Raw genomic sequence first — 23672 nt, 5'->3', positions numbered from 1 at the left:
TAAATTCTCAAGAATTTTTGTTCTGTAACCATGATATATCCTTACATGCTGAAAAGTTTGATAGTATCTCTCAATGCTTCTTTTGATCTTTACATTAATAAACTATCTGGGAAACACTAAGTAATATTTGCAAAAAGCCAACTGTAACAATCACAAAGTAACAACTCTAGAAATCAAAATATTTATAAAAACTCTACTGGCTCAGGCTTCATTATTTTTAATATCAGCAATTCTTAATGCAACTTGCTTCATTTATAACCTTGTAAATTTCAAAGAATTATTTTATAACTTGGCTTAATTTGTGAGAAAATAATTTATATGAATGCCAGTTGTACTTCTTTGGAAAGACAAATGTAAACCTATTTAGTGATCTGATTTTCTCTTTCATCTTGTCTCCAGTTTCTGTGTAGATTTATAATGTTCATTGTTTCCAATTTTAACAAATCACCTAATGGCAGAAAGGAAAATATGTTAACCTTGGAATTATTTGCAGTTGGAGAAATCCCTTTTGTCTGGCCCATACAGGGCCTGCAATCTGTTTTAAACACAGATTGTCTGTCTTTCGTCTGACAGCCACCAAGCTGCACAAATTACTTTCTGCCTGTTCACCTGTTTGCAGCTGCGTCTGTAAGCTAAAGATTCTGCAGTTTGACTTGAGCAACCACTTCAGGATTGATGACATGTGCTGCTGATAAAGTGAGCAATTTGAAGAAATTACTGGCTATAGTTATTGAAAGACATCTGGGCATGAGCTGAGAACTAGAAGCCTTCAATCATGTGCTTGCAACCTGCAGCGGCGGCCCCAGTGTTTGAAGTGATACCCTACTAAAAGAAGTTGGCCCTAGCACTAAATAACCAAACAATGTATGGAACATAATCTCTCAAATGAGTAATAAAAGTTCTTATAGCTGTAAAAATTCAAGGTTTGGTTTTTAAAATATTCTTTTATTTATAATTAATCTTTTATTTATTAACAATATTTCCTGTTTCTATTCTTTTCTGAGTTAATTTTACATATATCTTTTATTTCCTACATAATTAATTTCAAATTCCTACCACTACTGCCATAAAAAAAAAAAAAAAGTCAACATTTATTCTACAAGCTCCACATCCTAACCTTAGGAAGTTTTATGTCTATCACCTTATTAATACATCAACTTTATTAAAATAGAATTACTATTCCCTTTTCCTTGTGGAAAAACTCAACTATGATTCTAGGAAACTAACCTAATGTCACAATTGTGAGCAATGAGGCTATAGTTTGTCTCCTTAACAAGAGTTCATACAACTATACTACACTACCTTTCTGCTCTTTTTTGGGAATTTCCTAGTCTCTTGATGTACTTCTGCTGTGTGATTAATTGTACACTGTGCCAGACCATTCTATCACTCAGGTTTAGCCATCAGGAGATACGGTTTGGTTTCTATTGCATCTTTCTGTCTCATTATATAACTTACTCCAGATGAAGCAGTCTTCATGAATTAAGAAGCCTGACTCAATCAAAATTCATACTTTTTTAAAAAAAGATGTATTCATTTATTTATTTGAGTGGGGAGAGGGAGAGAATCTCCAACAGACTCCCCACTGAGTGCAAGCCCAACACACAGGACACAATTCGAGGACCTGAGATCATGACCTGAGCTGAAATCAAGAGTCGGATATTTAACCGACTGAACCACCCAGGTGCCCCTAAAATTCATACTTTTAAGACTAAAGGACAATTCTAAAAGCTAAGACCCTTCTCACATTTGTTGAAATCAGATGATAGAGTTTAAGTAAAGTCATGCCAGAAATAAAAGCAAAGCATATCCTTTCATGACAAAGTAATACCTACTACTCAAGAAAGAGGAATCATACCTACAAGTGTGCTACTTAATAAAAATAAAGACATTAATAAAAATACTTACAAGTTTAGTATTATCAATAACAATGAATAATTAGTAAGGTATAGAAAACATCAGCACAAATATAATCAAATAAGGAACTATCACAAGGCAGTTCTACAAATATAAAGTCAAAACAAACATGTCAATGCCAGAAGAATCAATTAATATATTTAGACGTACATATGTGAGGCACACATTCAGCATGTTTCAAATGCAAAATTGGTTAGAATAAGCCAACATATTTTTATATTAAATTTTTATAATTAAAATTAAGAATTTTAGATAAGCACTTGAATTCCTTTTTCTCTCCTTACAATTATTTATAAATCAAACAGATCAAATAGATGGAGAAAAACCGTTAGAAATTATAAGTAAAGCAAAAGCAAAATAAAACCATTCAGATAACCAGTTCTCAGTGTACAATGTCTTAAAAACCATCTTAATTTGTACACATATTTCAAACATAGTAAAAGTCAGTACTTTTAAAAAGTAAATTGAAACATGCCATGCCCATTAATACTAGAAATACAAAAAATTCATTAGCTGGTAAGTTCTTCAAGGAAATGACTATATCCTTTCTTTGAGGAAATGACTATATCAAACACTAGTCAGAAAAAAGAATTCCAACTCTAAAATAAATCTGCAGTTAAGTAACAGACATGAGAAGTCTAATTTGCAAGTATTAATCTGAAGATCAATTTTCCAAACTATCAAATTATTATTGTTTAGAATTGACACATTAAATAAAACACATATTCATTTAGTTAGAGGTAACATATTAAAAGAAACCAAAACCCTGATTCCTTTAAAACTTCTTCAGAATGACTTTTCTACTGTTTTCATGCTGTTTAAATTTCCCTAAACTTAAAAAACATTATCCCCTTAAATATCAATATTTCTTCAGAACAAACTTAAATGCAATGGCAAAAATGTCACCCAAAACTATCATTTCAGCTTGCTAAAAGTAAGTATACTGATACTAGAGAAAGGAAAAAACCTTCAGGTTAAGTAAATATATAAATGTAGCTTTCACATTTCAGTATTCATAGATTGGATTAAATACAGCCTTAACTCCAGCCACAAAAAAAGGATATATATCATTACTGATTATAATCAATCAATCCTTTATTTATATAATGATATGGCAATAATAACATTCTTCCACACAAAGATAATAGTTAAGAAATAACATCTATGTATGTCACTACCCTCTTTCCTAGTCGTGTGAAGAGTTCATATTTTTAATAGCACCTTTTATTTTAAAAGACATAAGTCGTGAGAACATTCTTATGTACCACTTCATAACTTTGACACAAAGTACATATAAAAAGATTAGACTTTATTTGGTATAAAATCAGTTGGCAGTTTTACATCTGTGCATGCAACATAAATACACCAGCTGGCATCTCAAGCACACACACATATGGACTTCAAAACAGAAACTTCCTTATGTGCAGCACTGCCAGGGTAATTTTGTATCCTCTGCATACTACAGCTATTTGTCAGGCCCTGCAGGTGTGCACTGCACATAAACACACAGCTGTAGTCCAGCAAGCCAAGTGTTCCATCAAACACATAAAGGGAAACTTCAGCAGTTGGATTAGTCATCCTTACAACAGGTCCAGAGAGAACAATATGGGTTAGTATTTTTGGAAAAAGCATGGATGGGAAATTTATGATTATGCTAGTCTTACCAAATAACTGGTGAATTGTGTCATTTTTAAAGCAATGCCCTCTTATTAAGTTTTTGTTAGAATCACCAAAATGTAATTTGTTTTTTTAGCTTTCAATATAAGCCATAATCTATAAATTGGCTTATTAAGTGAAAAATATGAAAAGGCTTTCAAATTTGTCTTTGATTTTTGGAAGCTACTGCCAATGCACACCTTGGCTATAATATTTACAAATCCTAATCAGTATATTTTAAAACATTTACCACTTCTTTAATACATTTTATAATACCTATAATTTACTTTTCAATTCATATGCATTCAAGATTAATGTGCAATGTTTGTTATTTCAGACCAAAATTGCGTAGGACATTTAACTATAAAAAGTTACATGCTATATTAACGTTAGACTATAAACAAATATTTAGTTCTCAAATATGATATGAGAGTACATTAGCCTACAAATGGCTAGGGAAATAAATGAAAATATAAGACACGAACATTTTGCACATGTGAAATCTCCCAAATTAAATGTGACCTTATTAATATTCTTTAAAATACCAGATAAGCACTTCAGGCAGTTGATAATTACGACTACTTTAACCAGATTTCCACCAAAATGCTCAAAAGTCCACCTGGCAGTTGATAAAACATGAAAGATATCTTAGAAAATGAGCTTGAATGCATTATGCCTAATATACTAAACTTGAGTGAACTTGAGGTCAAAGAGTTAGTAATCAAGAAACACCAGCAGTCTCTGACATCAGGCGATTCATGTTTTCTTCTATCTGGAAGGTACAAAGGAACTTAAAAATCATCTTTGCTACAAATCTCACCTTTCCACTAGAAGCCTAACTTTATTAAGTACTACTCTAGGCCACAAAAATACAATCTAAAGTAGGAAAAGATAAAATAAATGAAGAGGAAGGAATGAAAGGCTTATAATTATTAAAATTCTCTTAAAGTAAATTCTCTCATCTTATGTTGTTCTTTTATGTAACTATAAATAGGAAATACTTGAAATTCAACCTGGATCCCCATAATACTGATGGGTCCCTGAGGTGTGATTCATTGCTCTTTAAAGCTTCCTAGTAGCCTTAAATGCTCCAGGTTGGATCAGGCTGAGTTTGGGTTCTCAACCTTGGAACAACTCTTTATCTACAATCTGTGTCAAACATCTACATCAGTATCCTTTGGTCCAAAATACTGTCATCAAGAAAAATGTCAAACAGTAAGCATGAGCAAGGTATCTTGGCATTCAATCTCCATATTAAAATAATTTAAAGCAAATTGTAGTTGATAATAACTGTTCCAGTTGTTTATTGCAGTAGAACTACTCCAAAACAACAATCTATTTTTACCTCTTATAATTTCATACCTGGACTCATCTGGGTAGTTCTTGCCTGAGTCTCTCTCATGTAGCTACTGTCAAATGGCTGGGGCTAGAACCATCTGAAGTCTCATGTGAGCTAGAGATTCAAGATGGTTTCATCACTCATGTCAGATCCATCAGCCAAGATGACTGGAACATGAAGGTGAACTGATAAGCATCTCTGTCTCTCTCTCTCTCTCTCTCTCTCTCTCTCTCTCTCTCTCCCCCTCTCATTCCTTACATGATCCTCTTTGTGTATCTAGCTTCAGCTTCCTTACAACATGAAAATCTAAAGGACACTGGACTTCTTAAATGGTAGCTAACTTCACCCAAAGCAAATATTCCAAGTGACTCAAGCAAAAGCTGCCAGGCCGCTTACAAACTACCCTCGGAAGTAATACAGTAACACCTTCTGCACAAATAGTCAAATCAAGTCATCAGAGGGCTAGCCCAAACTCTAGGGGATGGGTCTACAGAAGAATATAAATAATGAGAAGCATAACTCATGGCTATCTTTGGAGAATAGCTACATCATTATAGTCATAATATTTTTTTAAATGCTGGGGTTTTTTGATGGTAATATGTTAATGATTTAATATTTTATTTTTATACTTATTTTGTTCTTTACTAATGATATTAGTATGCATGGATTTGATTATGAATTACAGTAACTAACAAATAACAAGGTATGATACACTTAAATACACTTTCATTTTTTTCAAGTTGATTTCATGGACTCCTTAGAAGTTTACAAGTTAAATCTATATCTAAGACCAATTCTAATTATTTGCATCAGTCATCAAAAATGAGACATCCTTAGGAGTTTAAAACAGTCACTACAAATACTGAAAAGCTAGTCACTTGCCTAAATAAATCATATCTCACTTGCTTAAAAGTTCTATACTTAGTAAACAATTACTAGGACTTTTAAAAGACCTCTTAAAGAAAATAAATTGGGAGTCAGGGGAGCAGGGTTGATTAAAACAGCCAGCTATCTACACACACACACACACACACACACACACACACACGTACAGACAACATCCATGAAAAACCATAATGAGCAGAATATGCTTGTGTGTGAGAAGTGGGGAGCAATTGTATAATGGTGAGAACTAAATTAAAGGATGCATTTCTCCATGCAATTAGAAAAAATCTTCAAGACATAATAGAATGATATTAAGAACGGGGGGGGGGAAGCAATACTTAAATTTTTTAAATTAATTATTTTAATTTTTATTATTGACTTTTTTAAAAAGGCAATATTTGGCAGAAGAATGTTCCACCATCTACCCATTTAAAAAATACTGAAAAACAAACATTAAAAAACATAAGGCAAAATACCCATAATTACATGGCTTTTTTAAAGTTTATAAAATTGGGCCTTCCACATTCTATTTTCCACCTCATCCATACCCTATCTTTTCACAAAAGGCAACAACTGGTACTTGTTTTGTATGTACCATAAAACTTTTTCCACACCAAACTATCAATCTAACTACCTATCTGACCTATTTACCCATCTATCATTAACATACACAAATATATGCACATACATACATGAATACAACAATCATTCTCTTTTTTTTTTAATTTTTTAAGTTTTTTTTTTTTAATGATAGTCACACAGAGAGAGAGAGAGAGAGAGAGGCAGAGACACAGGCAGAGGGAGAAGCAGGCTCCATGCACCGGGAGCCCGACGTGGGATTCGATCCCGGGTCTCCAGGATCGCACCCTGGGCCAAAGGCAGGCGCTAAACCGCTGCGCCACCCAGGGATCCCCAATCATTATCTTAAAAATAAAACTGGCATGGTGCTATACAAACTTTTCTGCAACTCACTTTTTACTTAGAACCTAACAACCTATCCTACCTATTTAATAAATGATGGATACTAAACAGAATAGCATAATTATATATAGCATGGATATATGGTATATTCATACATCAATGAATTACATAAACATTCTATTGAAGGAAACAGGATACAAAACAATATATGCTATATGATTCCATTTACATTAATTTCAAAAATAAGCAAAACTAACCTACAATAACAGAAATCAGAACAAGAATTGGCTATAGGGGATCCCTGGGTGGCTCAGCAGTTTAGCACCTGCCTTTGGCCCAGGGCGTGATCCTGGAGTCCCAGGATCGAGTCTCGCATCAGGTCCCTGCATGGACCTGCTTCTCCCTCTGCCTGTGTCTCTGCCTCTCTTTCTCTCTGTGTCTCTCATGAATAAATAAAATCTTAAAAAAAAAGAAAGAAAAGAAAAGAATTGGCTATAGGAGTGATCAGGACTGACTCACAAGGGTGTATGAAGAACTCCTGACACTGAGTCTGGAAAACTTTTAAATCATTTCTGATCTAAGACACAGAAGACCATGTATCAACAGACCATTATTAATATCTTTGCTTCAGGGGCACCTGGGTGGCTCAGCAGTCGAGCGTCTACCTTCAGCTCAGGGCATGATACTGGAGTCCCAGGATCGAATCCCACCTCGGGCTCCCTGCATGGAGCCTGCTTCTCCCTCTGCCTGTGTCTCTGCCTCTCTCTCATGAATAAATAAATAAAATCTTTAAAAAATTAATCTTTGATTCTTTTTCTTCAATTGCAAATAAATAACTCTCAAAATACTAAGTCACTGTTTTCCACATATGGAAACATTAGAGGAAGCTGAGGTTCTGAGATGTCAAGTAACTTAATGAAACTCCCTGAAGTAATCAGGAAGAAGCCACATCAACAACCCCAACTTTCTCAGTACTGATTTACAGCTATTTCTCCTTTCTCTTTCAATAATGTACTTTCTAGACTATATTAGAAGTTTTATTGGAAGTTTTCATCTGTTCTAACCAAAAGTAGTAGGAAAAATAAAGACAAATCTACATTTAAACATAAGGGTCTTGAAAGTACTCTGCCAAATCTTCTTCCTAAGGTAAATATAAACCTTAGTTGATTAAATACAATTGATGTAATGAATTGGAAAAAGTAGATATTGAAAAAAAACCTGTAAAGTTATACTGCAATATATCATATTGGTTTTTTTTTGCTGGTAGATTTACAGATGATTTTTATTTCATCTACATGTTTTTTAATAATTCCCATATTCTATAATGTATTTTTATTTTTAAAAAAGGAATATAAAATGTTATATATCTAATAAAAGGAATTCATTAAGTGGAAATACACATTCTTTTTGACTTATAGTCCTGTAGTTTAGATCCACCTTACAGAAAGAATATGAAAATATATATGGATATTAATATGCAAAATTATGTTATACCATTATGAGGAGTGGTAGAAATAAGGAAATTCCTAAAAGTTCATCAAGAAAGGAATGCCTGAATAAATAATAGCACTCAGATACTATTAAAGTAATATGCAGCTATTAAGTAGAACATGTTACATTTCTCCTATTATTCTAAAATAATAACCATGACAATGGTATTAACTGAAAAGGCAGGTTTCTAAAATACTAAAATATGCAAACATATTTAAATACAACATACATATTCAACACAAACTTACAAATGTGTGTGTACAAGCATAGAGAAAGTGAGGTGGAAAAACAAGGAGTGGAAAGGAAATTAACTCTTCAAAAAATATTTCTTGGGATCCCTGGGTGGCGCAGCGGTTTGGCGCCTGCCTTTGGCCCAGGGCACGATCCTGGAGACCGGGGATCGAATCCCACATCGGGCTCCCGGTGCATGGAGCCTGCTTCTCCCTCTGCCTATGTCTCTGCCTCTCTCTCTTTCTCTCTCTGTGACTATCATAAATAAATAAAATAAAAAAAAAATTTAAAAAAAAAATTTCTTTATATATCCATATTGCTTCACATGCTAAAATAAACATATATTACTTTAGCTTAATAAAAAATTTAAAGATATAAAACAAATGCCCAAGTTCTGTATGTTTTATAAGCAATATATAATCAAAAAATAACCAAGAAAAAACAAAGTTATTTTCTTATAAAGTCAATTAGGGAAATATATACTATATTACACCTTTTTTATTTAATTGACTATGTTTCAAAAGCCAAATTGACGGTTCACTGCAGAGATTATTAAGACATACTCTCAGAATATGGCACTGGTGGAATGCCAGAAAAACCAAAGTGAATTTTACAGTATAAAGATCAATGTTGGGGGATCCCTGGGTGGCGCAGTGGTTTGGCGCCTGCCTTTGGCCCAGGGCATGATCCTGGAGACCCGGGATCGAATTCCACGTCGGGCTCCCGGTGCATGGAGCCTCCTTCTCCCTCTGCCTGTGCCTCTGCCTCTGCCTCTCTCTCTCTCTCTCTCTCTCTCACTATCATAAATAAATAAAAATTGTTTTAAAAAAAAGATAAATGTTGGGATCCCTGGGTGGCTCAGAGGTTTGGTGCCTGCCTTTGGCCCAGGGCGTGATCCTGGAGTCCCGGGATCGAGTCCCACGTCAGGCTCCCTGCATGGAGCCTGCTTCTGTCTGCCTGTGTCTCTACCTCTGCCTGTGTCTCTACCCCAATCTCTCTTTCTCTCTATGTCTATCATGAATAAATAAATAAAATCTTTAAAAAAATAAAATAAAGATAAATGTTACCATTATTCATACTACTGAACATTTCAGACATCTTACAGCAATATTACTCATTTTTATTTTCCATGGACTACAATCAACAAAACCGCTTATAATTTATTCCGCAAAGTTTAGTACCCATAGGATGAGTACATTTGAGTGATTTTATCAATCCATACATGAAGCCTCATGCTTTCAAATAAATAACATCCCTTGAATGTACTTGAGTATTCAAAGTTCATGACAATATGAATATAATTGTACAAAAGAATTTCAGATTTATACAGAATGTAGAAGTCCTGCCACTAAATGGTCAAGAGAGTAAGTGTCCATCACTAGTATCAAAACCACCTGGATGCTTATTAAAAGTCAGAGAGAAAGGACAAACCTACAAAATAGAATGGGCCTGAGAACCTGTATTTTAGCAGCATCTCCAAAGTGATTCTTAGGCCATGAAGGTTTGAGATATTTTGGCATGTTGTTTGACTGAGTCAAATAAACACCTTTCTCTCTGAGTTGAATTTTTTGAGTGGGAGAGAGATATTTTGTAAAATCCTAAAAATAAGCTTTACCATAGGACAAATATATCTAAAGCATACTACTATTCATTAGACTGCATTATAGAACAGCAAAATGCCATAAGGCATACTGTGCTTTGTATATAATGCTAGTTATTCTTCAATACCCAGTTAATCTCCTAGTGCTTAAAATTGTTTTAATTATTTTGACTATGAAGTGAAATAAGAAACTGGCCAATAACTGTCAGTATAAAAATGAAGCATCTGCAAATTTCAGATTTATTTAGATTTTTCATATATTAATTTCTCATGAAATTTTTATCTTTTCCAACATAAGTTTTATTATAGCCTAACATCCTTTGACTTTTTGTTCTACTGATATTGTGCCAGAATACACAGGAGAAAAAATTCTTGCCAAAATTTAATCTATACTTAACAGCTACCAGGTCCAGCTTCACTCATCCTTCAAAAACTCCGTACAAATATCATTTTTTACCTAACCTTGCCTCACGGTCACTTGTTCTCTCCCCCTTCTCCATCCCCACATGCTGGACTAAGAGGTAACATTTAAGTATTTATGCCTCCTAAATTTAAAAACTGGTAAATACTAGAATCAAAATCCATTCATCCAAAACATTTTTATTTTGTGTTTGACTAACTATAAACATTATCTTTTTCCACAAAAACTATTTTAAATTTATATAAAGAAGTGAATAATTGAATAAGAAATTACAATGAAATGTAGTAAGTAATAGGATAGGAGATGCATAGGATGCTTTTAGATTATATAGAAAGGGGACCCTAGCTTGATCTAGAGAAATGGTATTAAATGATAAAGAGAAGCCAGAAAAGAAGTGAGGGGAGTGAATTGGAATACTCCAGGCAATTAAAAAAAAAAAAAAAAACGAGTCACGAGCCTAAGGGAAGAGCAAAGACTATGTCCAGGAGCCAGGAGCTATTACAGAAGCTCAGTGGGAGCGGAACCTATTGGGTAATAGGAGTGAGAGTAATAGGACATGAAGCTGGAGAAATGGGGATCATGAATAGTTTTGTAATGGATGTGGGCCATTCCTAAGTTAGAAAACAACCACTTAATGCACATATTGTAGTCAAGTAACTATAGTATATAGCTCACTGTCCAAAAAAATCTTTTATACTTTTTCTGTTTCAATCAGGACTTGTTATTAAATATTTATTCACTTCTCTTTGCTCACTTGCAATACATTTTCATGACCTGTTGTCCTGTTTTCTAATCTATTATCCTGATCACTTGACCCCACCAATTTCACAAACAGCCTCAATTGTTACCTTTGCATTGGCAACACATTAAAATATAATGATAATAGAATATTATAGTTATAATCCTCAATTTTCATAGCAATTTTTGAAGTTCTTATCAAATAATCTAAAAAGGATTTGTAAAAGCAAACACTATACATTTGTGGAGAGAAAAATACCATCAGTATCTCATTTACTCCAAAAGTTTAAAATATGGTTATAGAACTAGTTTTTTTATAACTGCTCTAATGTCCACTGCATTATGAAATAGCAAGTTTCCAGAAATCTCTACAGATAGGAAATACCATCCATTTTTTCCTTCATTCTCCACTTGCCTTCATTAGCAGTTTTACTGGGTGAATGTAATAGGTCATTGTTGACTATACCTAGAAACAAATCCTTCTAATTTATCTGCTCTCTGCTTCAGCAAAAATAGTAAAAATCATTACTGTTTCATACTTAAGTCATTATGAACATATTTTTAAAATTCCAATGAATTGATATCAACAAATGAACTATATGTTAGAGTCACCATTAAAGAAAAATCCTGAGAACTGTTTACCATACCTTTGATAATGCCTCTATGACACATTTGGTCAATTAAAGTACATGAAAAACAGTAGTGTGTTTTGAAGCATCACCCAGTAAATGCTACTGTGGTTTACCATGAGTGGTATGCACACCATATTATACCACAGTTAATTAAAGTAGTTCTTGTATTGTTAAAATGTGTTCCGTATTATTTATTTGGATACTACGCAATTGCTTTTAAACTTTTAAGATGTCTACCTCCCACTCACAGTAAACACTATTCTTTGTCATCCATTAGTAATAGAATCAATAAGTGATGTGCATAGTGTTCTAGTGTAGCAAAAATGAAAAAGCAAAATTTTGTTTTATTTATATATCACCCTCTATTTCACAGTAGTTTTAATAATTATCTTACCAAGTAACTGAGAGTAAATATTATATGCACTGACCTAAAGGGAAAATGAAATAACACACAGAACATGTTTTATGATAGTATTCTTTGTGTATAAATTGTATTAAAAGGTATTTTAATGTTTTTTTTCTAATGTGGATTTAATGTAATGCATTATTTAGTTGAGAAGGAAAGGATTTGGCAATGGTTCTGATTGCACAGATCAAATTTTGATTGAAACTTCTAAGAAATCCTTCAAATGTATATATAGCATGCAATCTATTAATTGTTAATTAAAATAGAAACTAGTCTGAAAAAAATTATAATGAAATGCAATATTTTGATGTTAAAAGCTCCTTCTTCTAAAATTACCCAACATCCTGTATATTACAGCAATTGAATATGTTAGCCATAAGAAGGAAAAAGAAAAACACAGCATACTATTTAGCTGTGACCAAAGCCAAGTAGTATCATAAGAAAATACATTTCTGGAACATAAGAGTAAATATAAATTCTAATGAAAAAAGTAACTATTGTTATAAATTTTTATTGAGCATTTTAAGAGCTGACATAATTTGGCAGTAAAATACACATTCTCTCACCTTCTGTCAGCTGTTATTTCTGTAGTCTCTACACACTTGCAATACTCAATATAGGTTCAATTTCAAATGAAGTAGATACTTACTGATCAGTAAATGATTACTGATCATTTGATTTATCTCTCCTCAATCATTCTGATTTCTGACTTTAATTCAACTTTATAAGACATATGGAATTCCTAAATAGGAATTCATAACTTATCTTTAGAGATTGATTGCTTAATTAATTAGAAAATGAATGAAAATCAATACAACTATCAATATCTTTACCTTATTACTGAACTTTTAAAATACTACTTTTCTGCATAAAATTAAGTTTTCACAAGTATTGGTCCTTTTAGTATTTTACTCTTGTAATAATATTTATACAAGTCACTGACAGAATTTCAACATATAAAATCTAAGAGAAAATGCTCATTCTTAGTTACATAGAGAATGCTCACCTATAATTGAGAGTGAAAATTGTGACAATAATAAATCTAAGTGACATGCCTCATTTATTTTACTGATGTTGTTAGGCTATTATATACAATGGTAAGTATTTTCTCACACAAATTCAAGAATGCCATAAATGACACTGAAGTAGCTATTCTGCTGCTCAATCTTTTAAAGACTGAAATCAGAGCTAAAGCCAACGAGCAGATTTTAGATGAATACCCAAGCTGAATCTGTACTTGCATATATCCCTAACAAAGCAATAATCACATTTTAAGGTAACGGTAAAAATAGCAACAATTTTCATTTCTAGAACAGTCATGTTATGCCAGACATTCTATATTATTTCACTTACTTCTTACTATAAGCTTATAAAGCAGTACCACTGGTCTTTCTCAGTTTACAGAGAAAGAAACTGAGTTTTAAAGAGATAAAGAGATTTGCCTAAGTCACATGATTAATAAATGGTTATCTATTCCTAAACAAGATTCAAACTAGCACTGACAAGACACTTGGCAAAACTAGAGCTTTATTTCCAATAAACAATGTAAGTCTTAAATAAGAGTTACAGATACCTAAAATCATTCTCAATTAGGCAAGTTAATGTAAGGGTGGAGATGGGAGTCCTAAAAATTCTTAGGGGAGAAAAGCAAACTTCTGATCCCAAGAAAAATAAGAACAGCTCTGGAAGCCAGCAATGTGCAGGTTTCTGCTATATGCAAGAAACCTGGGATCTTTAAATTTTGTCCTATACAACACCAGAGAGTTGTATGGATCCAGTGAGGGACTAGTTAAACTATAAAAATTAGCAACACATTCTCATGAAGAGTTTCAAATGCCTAAATAAAATTTCTACAAAGAAGTTTACTTGCCTTTTTCAGAACTAAGGCCAAAAAATAAACAAGTTCTATATATTCAACTAAAAAATAAAATATGAAAAAAATAAAAAAATAAAAAAAAATAAAATATGGCTCTTGGGGATCCCTGGGTGGCTCAGTGGTTCAGCGCCTGCCTTTGGCCCGGGGCGTGATCCTGGAGTCCCGGGATCGAGTCACGTGTCGGGCTCCCTGCATGGAGCCTGCTTCTCCCTCTGCCTGTGTCTCTGCCTCTCTCTCTCTCTCTCTATCATGAATAAATAATATAAAAATAAATTAATTAATTAATTAAATATGGCTCTTGTAATTGAGTAACAGTTACTTAAAAACAAAAGAAATTAATGAGTTACTACAGAAATATGCAAAATGGGTAAAAGAAATAGATACACTACTCTGTAGATATACTATTGCCAACAATACAGAATTCTCCAAGTGACTACATAGTGTAAGTCAGAAGTCAAGACATATTTGCATTATGACTACTGAATGTGGGATTTGATAAGTAGGAGTAACCTTTCAAACCATAAGTCAAATTGTCTCACTCCTTTAGTTAAAATCCTCCAGTAACCTCTCATTGCAATAGAATAAACTCTGAAATCCTTACTGTGGTTTTTTGCAAGGCTCTGGTGGCTCTGACCAAATTCTCTAGCCTCATCTCCCTCCTTTCCTTTTCTCCATAGTGGCCTTTCTTTCTCTCCATTTTGCCAAGCTGTTGCCCATAACAGAGTTCTTAGGCTGGATGTCCTTGTTTGGACTATCCTACCACCAGATCTTGGCCCTACATAAGAATAGGGACATTATCTGCATTACTTTATATCATCCACGCTCAGCACTACTCCTAGCACAGAGGAAGTATCTGATATTTACTGACTGACCAAATGAATGAATGATTGTCATCATCCCAAGGTCCATCCTATCCAGGTTTCTTGTGACAACAAAGATGTGCCCCCATGGATCAGATTTCAACAAAGGACACACTGCCTAGCTGCAAGGAGTGTGATAGCTGACAGCCTCCAGGTGTTAGCTTCATTAGCTTTTGCCTCACCTTTCCAGTCAGACATATTTCTCTCCGGGAAGTCCATAGCCATCATCTGAGAAATGGTGGTAAAAGGGTCTAGTCATTTCCACGCAATGCAGGAGTCCTCCAACCTTGTTACAAAGGTCTCTGTTGGGTTGGAGGGGACTTGATCAAGTCAGCATCACAATGTGACAACTGCTTCTGACCAATCCTGATACCACTCTTTTCTTTCCACAGGTATTCTTCCCCAGTAAACTCTCACGAATCCTAACTCCATCTCAGTGTCTACTTCCTGGAGAACCTGACCAGCACTGTTTCCATTTCAAAACTCACTCCGTATGCCTATAAATTAAAATGGCATGTTTAACAATGCACAGAGCTTTCATATCAAGTATCTGATGAAATACTTAATCACCACCTCCACTCTCTACTGCATTCACACACCCTCCCTCTCTCAAACTCCTAACAGAAGCACAGGGCACTTAGATGATTACTTTATTTATATATAATTCTTAATTCAAATGTTACCTCCTCTAGGAAGCCTTCAAATATCATCAACTGCTCTTTTTCTGTGGCTCCCTTTTGAACATCTAGCAGTACCTATCAAACTATTCTGATGTGCTTCTATGTCTGTTTCTCTATTAAGGATGGAGTTCCTTCGATATATGCCTGCCTCATACTAATAACCCCTGCACCTTACAAGGCAGGTAGTTCAAGTGGGATGTTCTATAAATTTCTTGATGACAAAAGAAAATGAACTAAAATTTTTTGGAAACCTTTAAAAGCATGTGATTTTACATAGTTTTATTTGTAAGGTTAAATAACTAGTCAGAACATTCAAGCCCCAAACATTTGTACACTGTAATCTAAAAATAAAATAACTTTATTCTTCTTAGTGAATAAACTTTGTCAAAATTTAAAGTTACTATTCAGTTTAGAGGCCTAGTTATTTTGAACTTTTTAGAACATTTCCTTAAAAATAATATATTAGTTACCAAGGAAAAATGAAGCACTGCTTTTTACAACTCATTAAATTTCTTTTCAACTTCATATAACCTGTCAGTTCTCAATTATACCCTCCTGGGACAACATCAGGCCAAATATTCCTAGCATATAAGGATAAAATTAAACTATGAAAAATGTACATGCACAAAAATAAAGTATCTAGCAAAAAAGCATTTTATGAATTAGAAATTTTAATTTTGAGAATTGTTTTGCAGCAATAGTTAAGCTTCAGTAATTTTTTTAATTCAGTGAGTTAAAATGAGCAAACAGCGTTATTCCTACACATAGTAACCACAGAATAGGTGAACAGTTTTTAAATCCTAGTATTTTAAAGGAAGGCTAAGCCTCCCATAGGAAATAAAAGTGGAAATGAGTCCAACAGAGAAAATGGCTTGGTTCCACACCCTTAAAATTCCCTACAGCAATGCATCAAAAAATAAAATAAAATAAAATAAAATAAAATAAAATAAAATAAAATAAGCCCCCAGAGTCTGGGTCAGCAGCATAGTGTTACAACTTAAGCATTGGGTCATCAGTGGCAATGGTAGGTTGATTAAGGGTTTAGGTAATATATTTACTTACTGTAGTAAGGAGCTGTGTAACAGTACTGCCAACAGTACAAAGAGTTCTTGTGTGGATATCATGTACAAAGAAATACTATAGCCATCTGCTTATATTTTAATATTGAAATATGAAACATATCAGAATACTTTAATAAACAGATAAACTATATTGTAAATACTAATAATTCAACTTGTTAAAAAATTAAATTGAGCTTCTCCAGCAATCTATTAATTATATTTTCCAAGAAAAAACATTTAATTTTTATTACTCATTAAAATCTGATCCAAATTGAAATAATCTTCTTCTAATATAGGGAATAAAAGCAAAAATACAATGGTAACATGGAAAAAGGCAATTTTTCACTTAATAAAGTTACTCTCAAATATAAACAAAGTTTATTAAACTTATGGCATGAATACATTAAGTTTAACACTGATTTGTCTGCATATTTTATAGGCCAACTCCAATTAGTGGAATAACTGTTATAAATTACATTATAAATATATTTCCATTCTCCTGGTAAACCTATTTTGCATTTAACCAAGAAAAGAATCAGAGCACAAAGAGTGGCATACTATGTTTGTGACATATATATGTTTACTTAATGCAAAAATTAATGACGGTCAGTTTAAGGATCTATTTCCTTAAAAAGTAGAAGTGTTATAACAATACCAATAATTTTGATTTCTGAAAGTTGCTATAAGTAACCTATAACATGTATTTTGAGCAAGATTAATACTAAGAATCAAAGGATGATAACCAAGAATCATAAAAAGTGTCCCAGGGGCGCCTGGATAGCTCAGCGGTTTAGTGCCTGCCTTCAGCCCAAGGTGTGATCCTAGGGTCCCAGGATCGAGTGGTCCCACATCAGGCTCCCTGCAAGGAGCCTGCTTCTCCCTCTGCCTGTGTCTCTGTCTCTCTTTCTCTATGTCTCCCATGAATAAATTTTAAAAATCTTTAAAAAAAAAAATTTTAATTTAAAAAAAATAAAAAGTGTCCCTATCATGATTCAGTATTTTTCTTAGGATTATTTTTGCAGGAAAATAACTTTTAAAAATACTAATATGCATGGAGATGCAAAATACTTTACCTAAAAAGCAACTATCAATTATCTAAAATCCAGGTGTTAATGTATCCCCAAAATATTAACTTGGTAGTATACTATTTAATAGCCCAATTAAAAAGAACATTTTTGAAACATATACTATATTTGGCATTGTGGTAGACAGCATACACAGGAATATGAAAGAAGTACACCTAACTCAAACTAAGGTATATGAAGCTTCAGTTAAGTCTTAAAGAAAAAGCAGTTAAGCAGACAAAAGGAAGAAATGATTATGAGGGTAGGAAAACTGTTCCAGGCAGATGCAACACCATGGGCAACAATAAAGGATAGGAGGTTATGTGTGCTTGGACAGACAATATTTCAAAATAGCAAAAGAAAAGGGCTTCAAGAACATGTCCAGAGAAGAGTCCAAGAGATCATGAAAGGATCTTGTACTGACTTGCAACGAAGTTCCAATTTTATGGTGAACACAAATGGGAAACCACTTAAGGACATAATCAGAATTCTATTTTATAACAATCAAAAACTGCAATGGAGAGAAAGAACTGGAAAAGAACAAGAAAGGACTGAGAGATCACTTGGTAAGATCCCAGTTGGAAATAAGACATGGTAACACAAAGTAGATAATTTTTACTACTAAAAACTAAATTTCCAGGCAGCCCAGGTGGCTCAGTGGTTTAGCGCCACCTTCAGCCCAGGGGCTCATCCTGGAGACCCAGGATCCAGTCCTGCATCAGGCTCCCTGCATGGAGCCTGCTTCTCCCTCTGCCTATGTCTCTGCCTCTCTCTCTCTGTGTCTCTCATGAATAAATAAAATCTTTAAAAAAAAAAGTATCCAACATATTACTTAAAATCATCTCTAATAACAAAAGTGGTATAGCCCCGATAATGAATATTTAATAGTCAGACTTTTTTAAAGAAAGCATTTTTTTATTTTATTCTTTTTTTAATTTAAATTCAATTTAGTTAACATATAATGTATTATTAGTTTCAGGGTTAGAATTTAGTGATTCATCAGTGACATATAACACTAGGCACTCATTCCATCAAGAGCCCTCCTTAATGCCCATCACCAACATACCCTATCCCTCTACCTACTTCCCCTCCAGCAACCCTCAGTTTGTTTCCTAGAGTTAAGAATCTCTTATGATCTGCCTCCCTCTGTTTTTGTCTTTTTCCTTCCCTCCCCCTATGTTCATCTGTTTTGTTTCTTAAATTACATGTATAAGTGAAATCATATGGTATTTATCTTTCTCTGACCATTTCCCTTAGCATAATATCCTCTAATTCCATCCATGCCATTGCAAATGGCAAGATTTCCTTCTTTTTAATGGCCAAGTAATATTCCATCGTATATATGTGCCATATCTTCTTTATCCATTCATCTGTCAATAGATATCTGGGCTCTTTCCATAGTTTGGCTAATGTGGATACTGCTGTTACAAACATTGGGACGAGGGGCCCCTTCAAATCATTATGTTTGTATCCCTTGGATAAACAGAGGTCAGATTTAAGAGACAGAACTGACAGAACATAATGATTCCTAAGTTTTCTACATAAGACAACAGGTAAATGGTGATACCATTAGTTATGTGAGAAAGGAAAAATTAAATTTCAACTTAAATATAGTGAGTTTTAGATACCTTAGCACATGCAAATGAATTTCTCAGTTTTAGGAAAAACAACTGGTCCAGAGAATTCAATGAAGCAGTTGTCAGTGTATAAGTGGTAGCTGAAGCCACACAGGAGGAAGAGTTTATTCCAAGTACTTCATCAAAGTCAAATATAAAAGACAAAGGAGAGGAGCCCACAAATCAAGAAGAGAGTTCTGTGTCAAATATGGAGTTAAGGAAGATAAAAACTACAAAATATACACTGGATTCAGCATCAAAGCTAAGTGGAAAAGCAACCTGTACATCATTCTAAGTTATTTCTCTGTGAAGGAAAAGAGGAAGATGGGATCCCTGGGTGGTGCAGCGGTTTAGTGCCTGCCTTTGGCCCAGGGCGCGATCCTGGAGACCCGGGATCGAGTCCCACGTCGGGCTCCCAGTGCATGGAGCCTCCTTCTCCCTCTGCCTGTGTCTCTGCCTCTCTCTCTCTCTCTCTGTGTGACTATCATAAATAAATAAAAAATCTTAATAAAAAAAAAAGAAAAGAGGAAGATAAATGAGAAGCTGAAGGGAACTTAGAATCTAAGGAAATTTTCTTTGTACACTTTTCACAATGGGAGAGAGCAAAGTATGTGACCATCAAAAAGAAAAAAGTTTTAATGTAATGTAATAAAAGAAAAACAACATAAAATGGTATATTCATAATACAGAATGATGTGAAACTTTATGTATAAGGACATGGGTTAGAAGGGAACATGGAAAATTAAAAACTCATGTTATTTTTGTGGTATTTTTTCCTTTTATGATTTTCTTTAATGTTGCCCTATGCTTTCACAATATAAAAATAAGTAAAAAGAAAATAACTACTATATGTCTCTTCACCAAATTCCATAATATTAAAATATTTAGTGATGGATTGCCTTATGATTAATAATCTAATGAAAAATAGATTAATGATCCAATCCTAATTTTCTAATAATCATCTAAACCTAATCCTAAAATGTGCCTTCCTTAAAGCGATCAGGTTGTTTCAAAACATCCCAGCTCTATAAGACTTCCATGTCTCACTAAACTTGGAAAATATGAGGCAAATGACATATTAACTTGAACAATCATAAAAATGCTTAGAAAGTAAAAGGCTCATTTAATGAAAAAAAAACTTAGAAATGTTTCCATATGTTTCTATGAAGTATTCTCTCCCCACTAAATGAACACATTCAAGATTTTATTTCTGGCTTTGTTTCAGAAAAAAACCCATCTGCATAGTACAGCACTTACAAGTACATCTCAGTCATGCAATAGTAATGTCACAGCTCATATATCAAATAAAAATCACATTCAGGCCCACACAACCTCACAGACCCAAAATCTTCCTTTCTAATAAGAGTACTCCTGAGAGAGCTTTCACTGCACCTCACTGCTGCTGCTGTCACATGACTTTGTTAGAACTTAAATCCTGAAACTAAAATATCAAACAGTTTGGAGTACACTTGTAAAGGACGTGAAAAACCAACTTTCTCTAGGTATAAATTATGAATATTTCCTTCTACAAAAACAGGTACCAAAGTGGTGGAAAAAAAACCCAAAACATTAACCATTAACGATGGTATGCTTCACCATACTTTCTTAAATTAAGCATATTTCATTATATCAAAGACATGATAAAATAATAATGCTTCGTGTAATACTTAAAATACTTTGACACAGTTTGAAGCCATGTCTATTTAATCCTATATATATGTACATGAAAATATATTCATCATATATTAGAAATATTCACTTATCTAGAGCAGTGTTCGCAAATTTTATAGAGTTGTGTAACTAACATTATTGCTACACTATCCATGTATCGTTCATGCTCTTATTTATCTAATAAAGATTCAGTGGTATTTCACAGGGACTAAGAGCTTGGACACTGTCAAAACACATGTCGTGATATTACAGCTCTGCCACTTACTAGATCTATACCCAAGAACAAGACCGTTTATCTCTCTGTGCTTGGGTTTCTCATCTGTATAATGAGGAGAATAATAGTACCTTCCTCTCAAAACCATTGTGAGGACTAAAAGACCCAATAGATACCAAGTACTTAGAAGAGTGTCTGGCAAATGGCAGGCCAGTAATTATCTAATACAATTTATTCTTTAAATTTATCTACAATTTTTTACTTGTATTCATGATAAATTTATTTCATGAGCAAACTCTTACTCCATTATCTTAAGCAATAGTATCTGAAACCAAAGTATAATATGTGGGATATATTTTTTTCCCAACAGAGTAGAATAATTTTTACAATTAAAAACAAAGTTTCTAACATACTACTTAAAATCATCTCCAGTAACAAAAGTGGTATGGCATCAATTATGAATACTTAATAATTACATTAGAGCTACCTTTTGAAGTACACATTTAAAAACTATGTGTCTCAAAATAAATTTTTTAATCCATTCAAGAGGAAATAGAAACATTTAAGTAACTAACATCCTATGATAAATACATTGCTGGATGTCACAAGAACAGTAAACAGTGTTTTCTGTAGGGAAAGGGCATTAGAAAACAAAAAATTCAATGTCATTCAATGAGTAACTGTCACCCTGGTCAATTCCAGTTTTAGGGCTTAAAAATCCCACTGGTTCTGGAGCACCTGAGTGGCTCACTTGGTTAAGCATGAGACTTAATTTCAGCTTAGGTCGTGATCTCAGAGTAGTGAGATAGAGCCCCATTCTCAATGGAGAGTCAGCTGGAGATTCTCTCCTTCTTTCTCTTCCTCTGCCCCTCCCCCTGCTCATGTGTGTGTGTGTGCTCATTCTCTTTCTCTCTAAAATAAGTCTTTAAAAAAAAATCCCATTGGTTCTTCTATCAAACAAAATTCCTCTTAGTTTTAGTTCCTTTCCTTTACTGAATTAGAAAATCCCATTACCCTTCATAAAATTGGGAAATAATCCAGCATATATTTTACTGTTTGTGTCAATAACATTAATAATACTAGCCTCCAGTTATTAAGCCAGGCACTGTGATGAATGCAATTTATCACTACAAACCATTAAAAATGTATTATTATCCATATTTTACAATAAAGAAACTGAAACTTGAAGAATCTAAGTAACATGCCTAAGGATCCCACAATTACTAAATGGCAATGTGGAGGAAGGGGCAACCTGGGAGAAAAACTTAAATTATAAGGTCCTGACTATATCAGACAGCCAAGAATTGTCCTTCAAAGTGATCATAAGCTAACTACATCGCTGCTTCATTAATCAAAACATTTTTGGTACTTCTCACGGCTATATTTATGGTCTACATGTCATTCTTTCCAATTGTCCCAGTGATGACAAATCTTGGCCATTTTAGAGGTGAATCTGAATATTTGAAAGAAAGAAATACTATTTAGAATAAGGTAAGTGACAGTGGATCTCAACAAATCTTTATATTCTAACAGCATGATTTTAGACATATACGTAAAATTACATTTTGTTTCTTTGACACTCAATCTTAAAAGAAAAAGAAATGTGTATTTAAAACTAAGGTACTAATTTCCTATCTGCTAAATTGGCTGCAGAAACTATTTAAAGAAGTTTTTTAAATCTGTGAACATAGCAATGTCTAGATTGGAAAGTACTGGCCAAAAGAATTACTTAGAAAAGCAAGAATTACTAGGATTCATAAGTTTTAATTTCAGTATAAAAGGATAAGCTTCAAAGACATGTCTTTTAGAGGATAGCCATTAAAGATTCTCCCTGGCTTTAAAAAGCTAATATTTTTATCATTTTAGAATTTTCTTCATTTTCGTCTTCATATATAGCTTATATAAAACCTGTTCATTATTTTTAAGAGTATTTTCTGGGATCCCTGGGTGGCGCAGCAGTTTGGCGCCTGCCTTTGGCCCAGGGCGTGATCCTGGAGACCCGGGATCGAATCCCACGTCGGGCTCCCGGTGCATGGAGCCTGCTTCTCCCTCTGCCTGTGTCTCTGCGTCTCTCTCTCTCTCTCTCTCTCTCTCTCTCTTTGTGACTATCATAAATAAAAATTTATATATAAAAAAAGAGTATTTTCTAATGTGTGATCAGCAATACTGCTCAAAACTCTGACTAGTAAAGAGTAAAATTAGGAAGAGTTTCTCAGTTCTTCTGGTGAATCTTTTGATTTGGAATAAATCCAACATCATGTTAGCTCTTTCACCAATGTACTGACTCATGTTCAAGCTACAGATTCATATACCATAGGTGTCCAATATAACCTATAACTTTTCTGTCCCAATCAAATCTTACTAATTTTATTAGTTTAATCCAAAGTGCATTT

At 33.7% G+C, this 23672-nt stretch overlaps 1 protein-coding gene across 21 annotated transcripts in view; it reads right to left on the bottom strand.

Moving 5' to 3' along the window:
* VPS13B (vacuolar protein sorting 13 homolog B) overlaps positions 1 to 23672 on the bottom strand; it is a 733948-nt gene that overhangs the window by 546467 nt on the left and 163809 nt on the right. Inside the window, exon 18 of one of the 21 annotated variants that reach the window (XM_072773987.1) lies at positions 925 to 22732. The exons of the other annotated variants lie outside the window; for them this stretch is intronic. Within the exon in view, the coding sequence (XP_072630088.1) occupies positions 22671 to 22732 (62 nt within the window). The 3' untranslated portion in view covers positions 925 to 22670. Of the gene's footprint in view, positions 1 to 924; positions 22733 to 23672 lie in introns of those variants that run through there. 21 annotated transcript variants of the gene reach the window in all.

The sequence above is a fragment of the Canis lupus genome, chromosome 14 (genome assembly GCF_048164855.1).
Source record: "Canis lupus baileyi chromosome 14, mCanLup2.hap1, whole genome shotgun sequence".
Lineage (NCBI taxonomy): Eukaryota > Metazoa > Chordata > Mammalia > Carnivora > Canidae > Canis > Canis lupus.
This window is presented reverse-complemented; position numbering and strand designations above follow the sequence as displayed.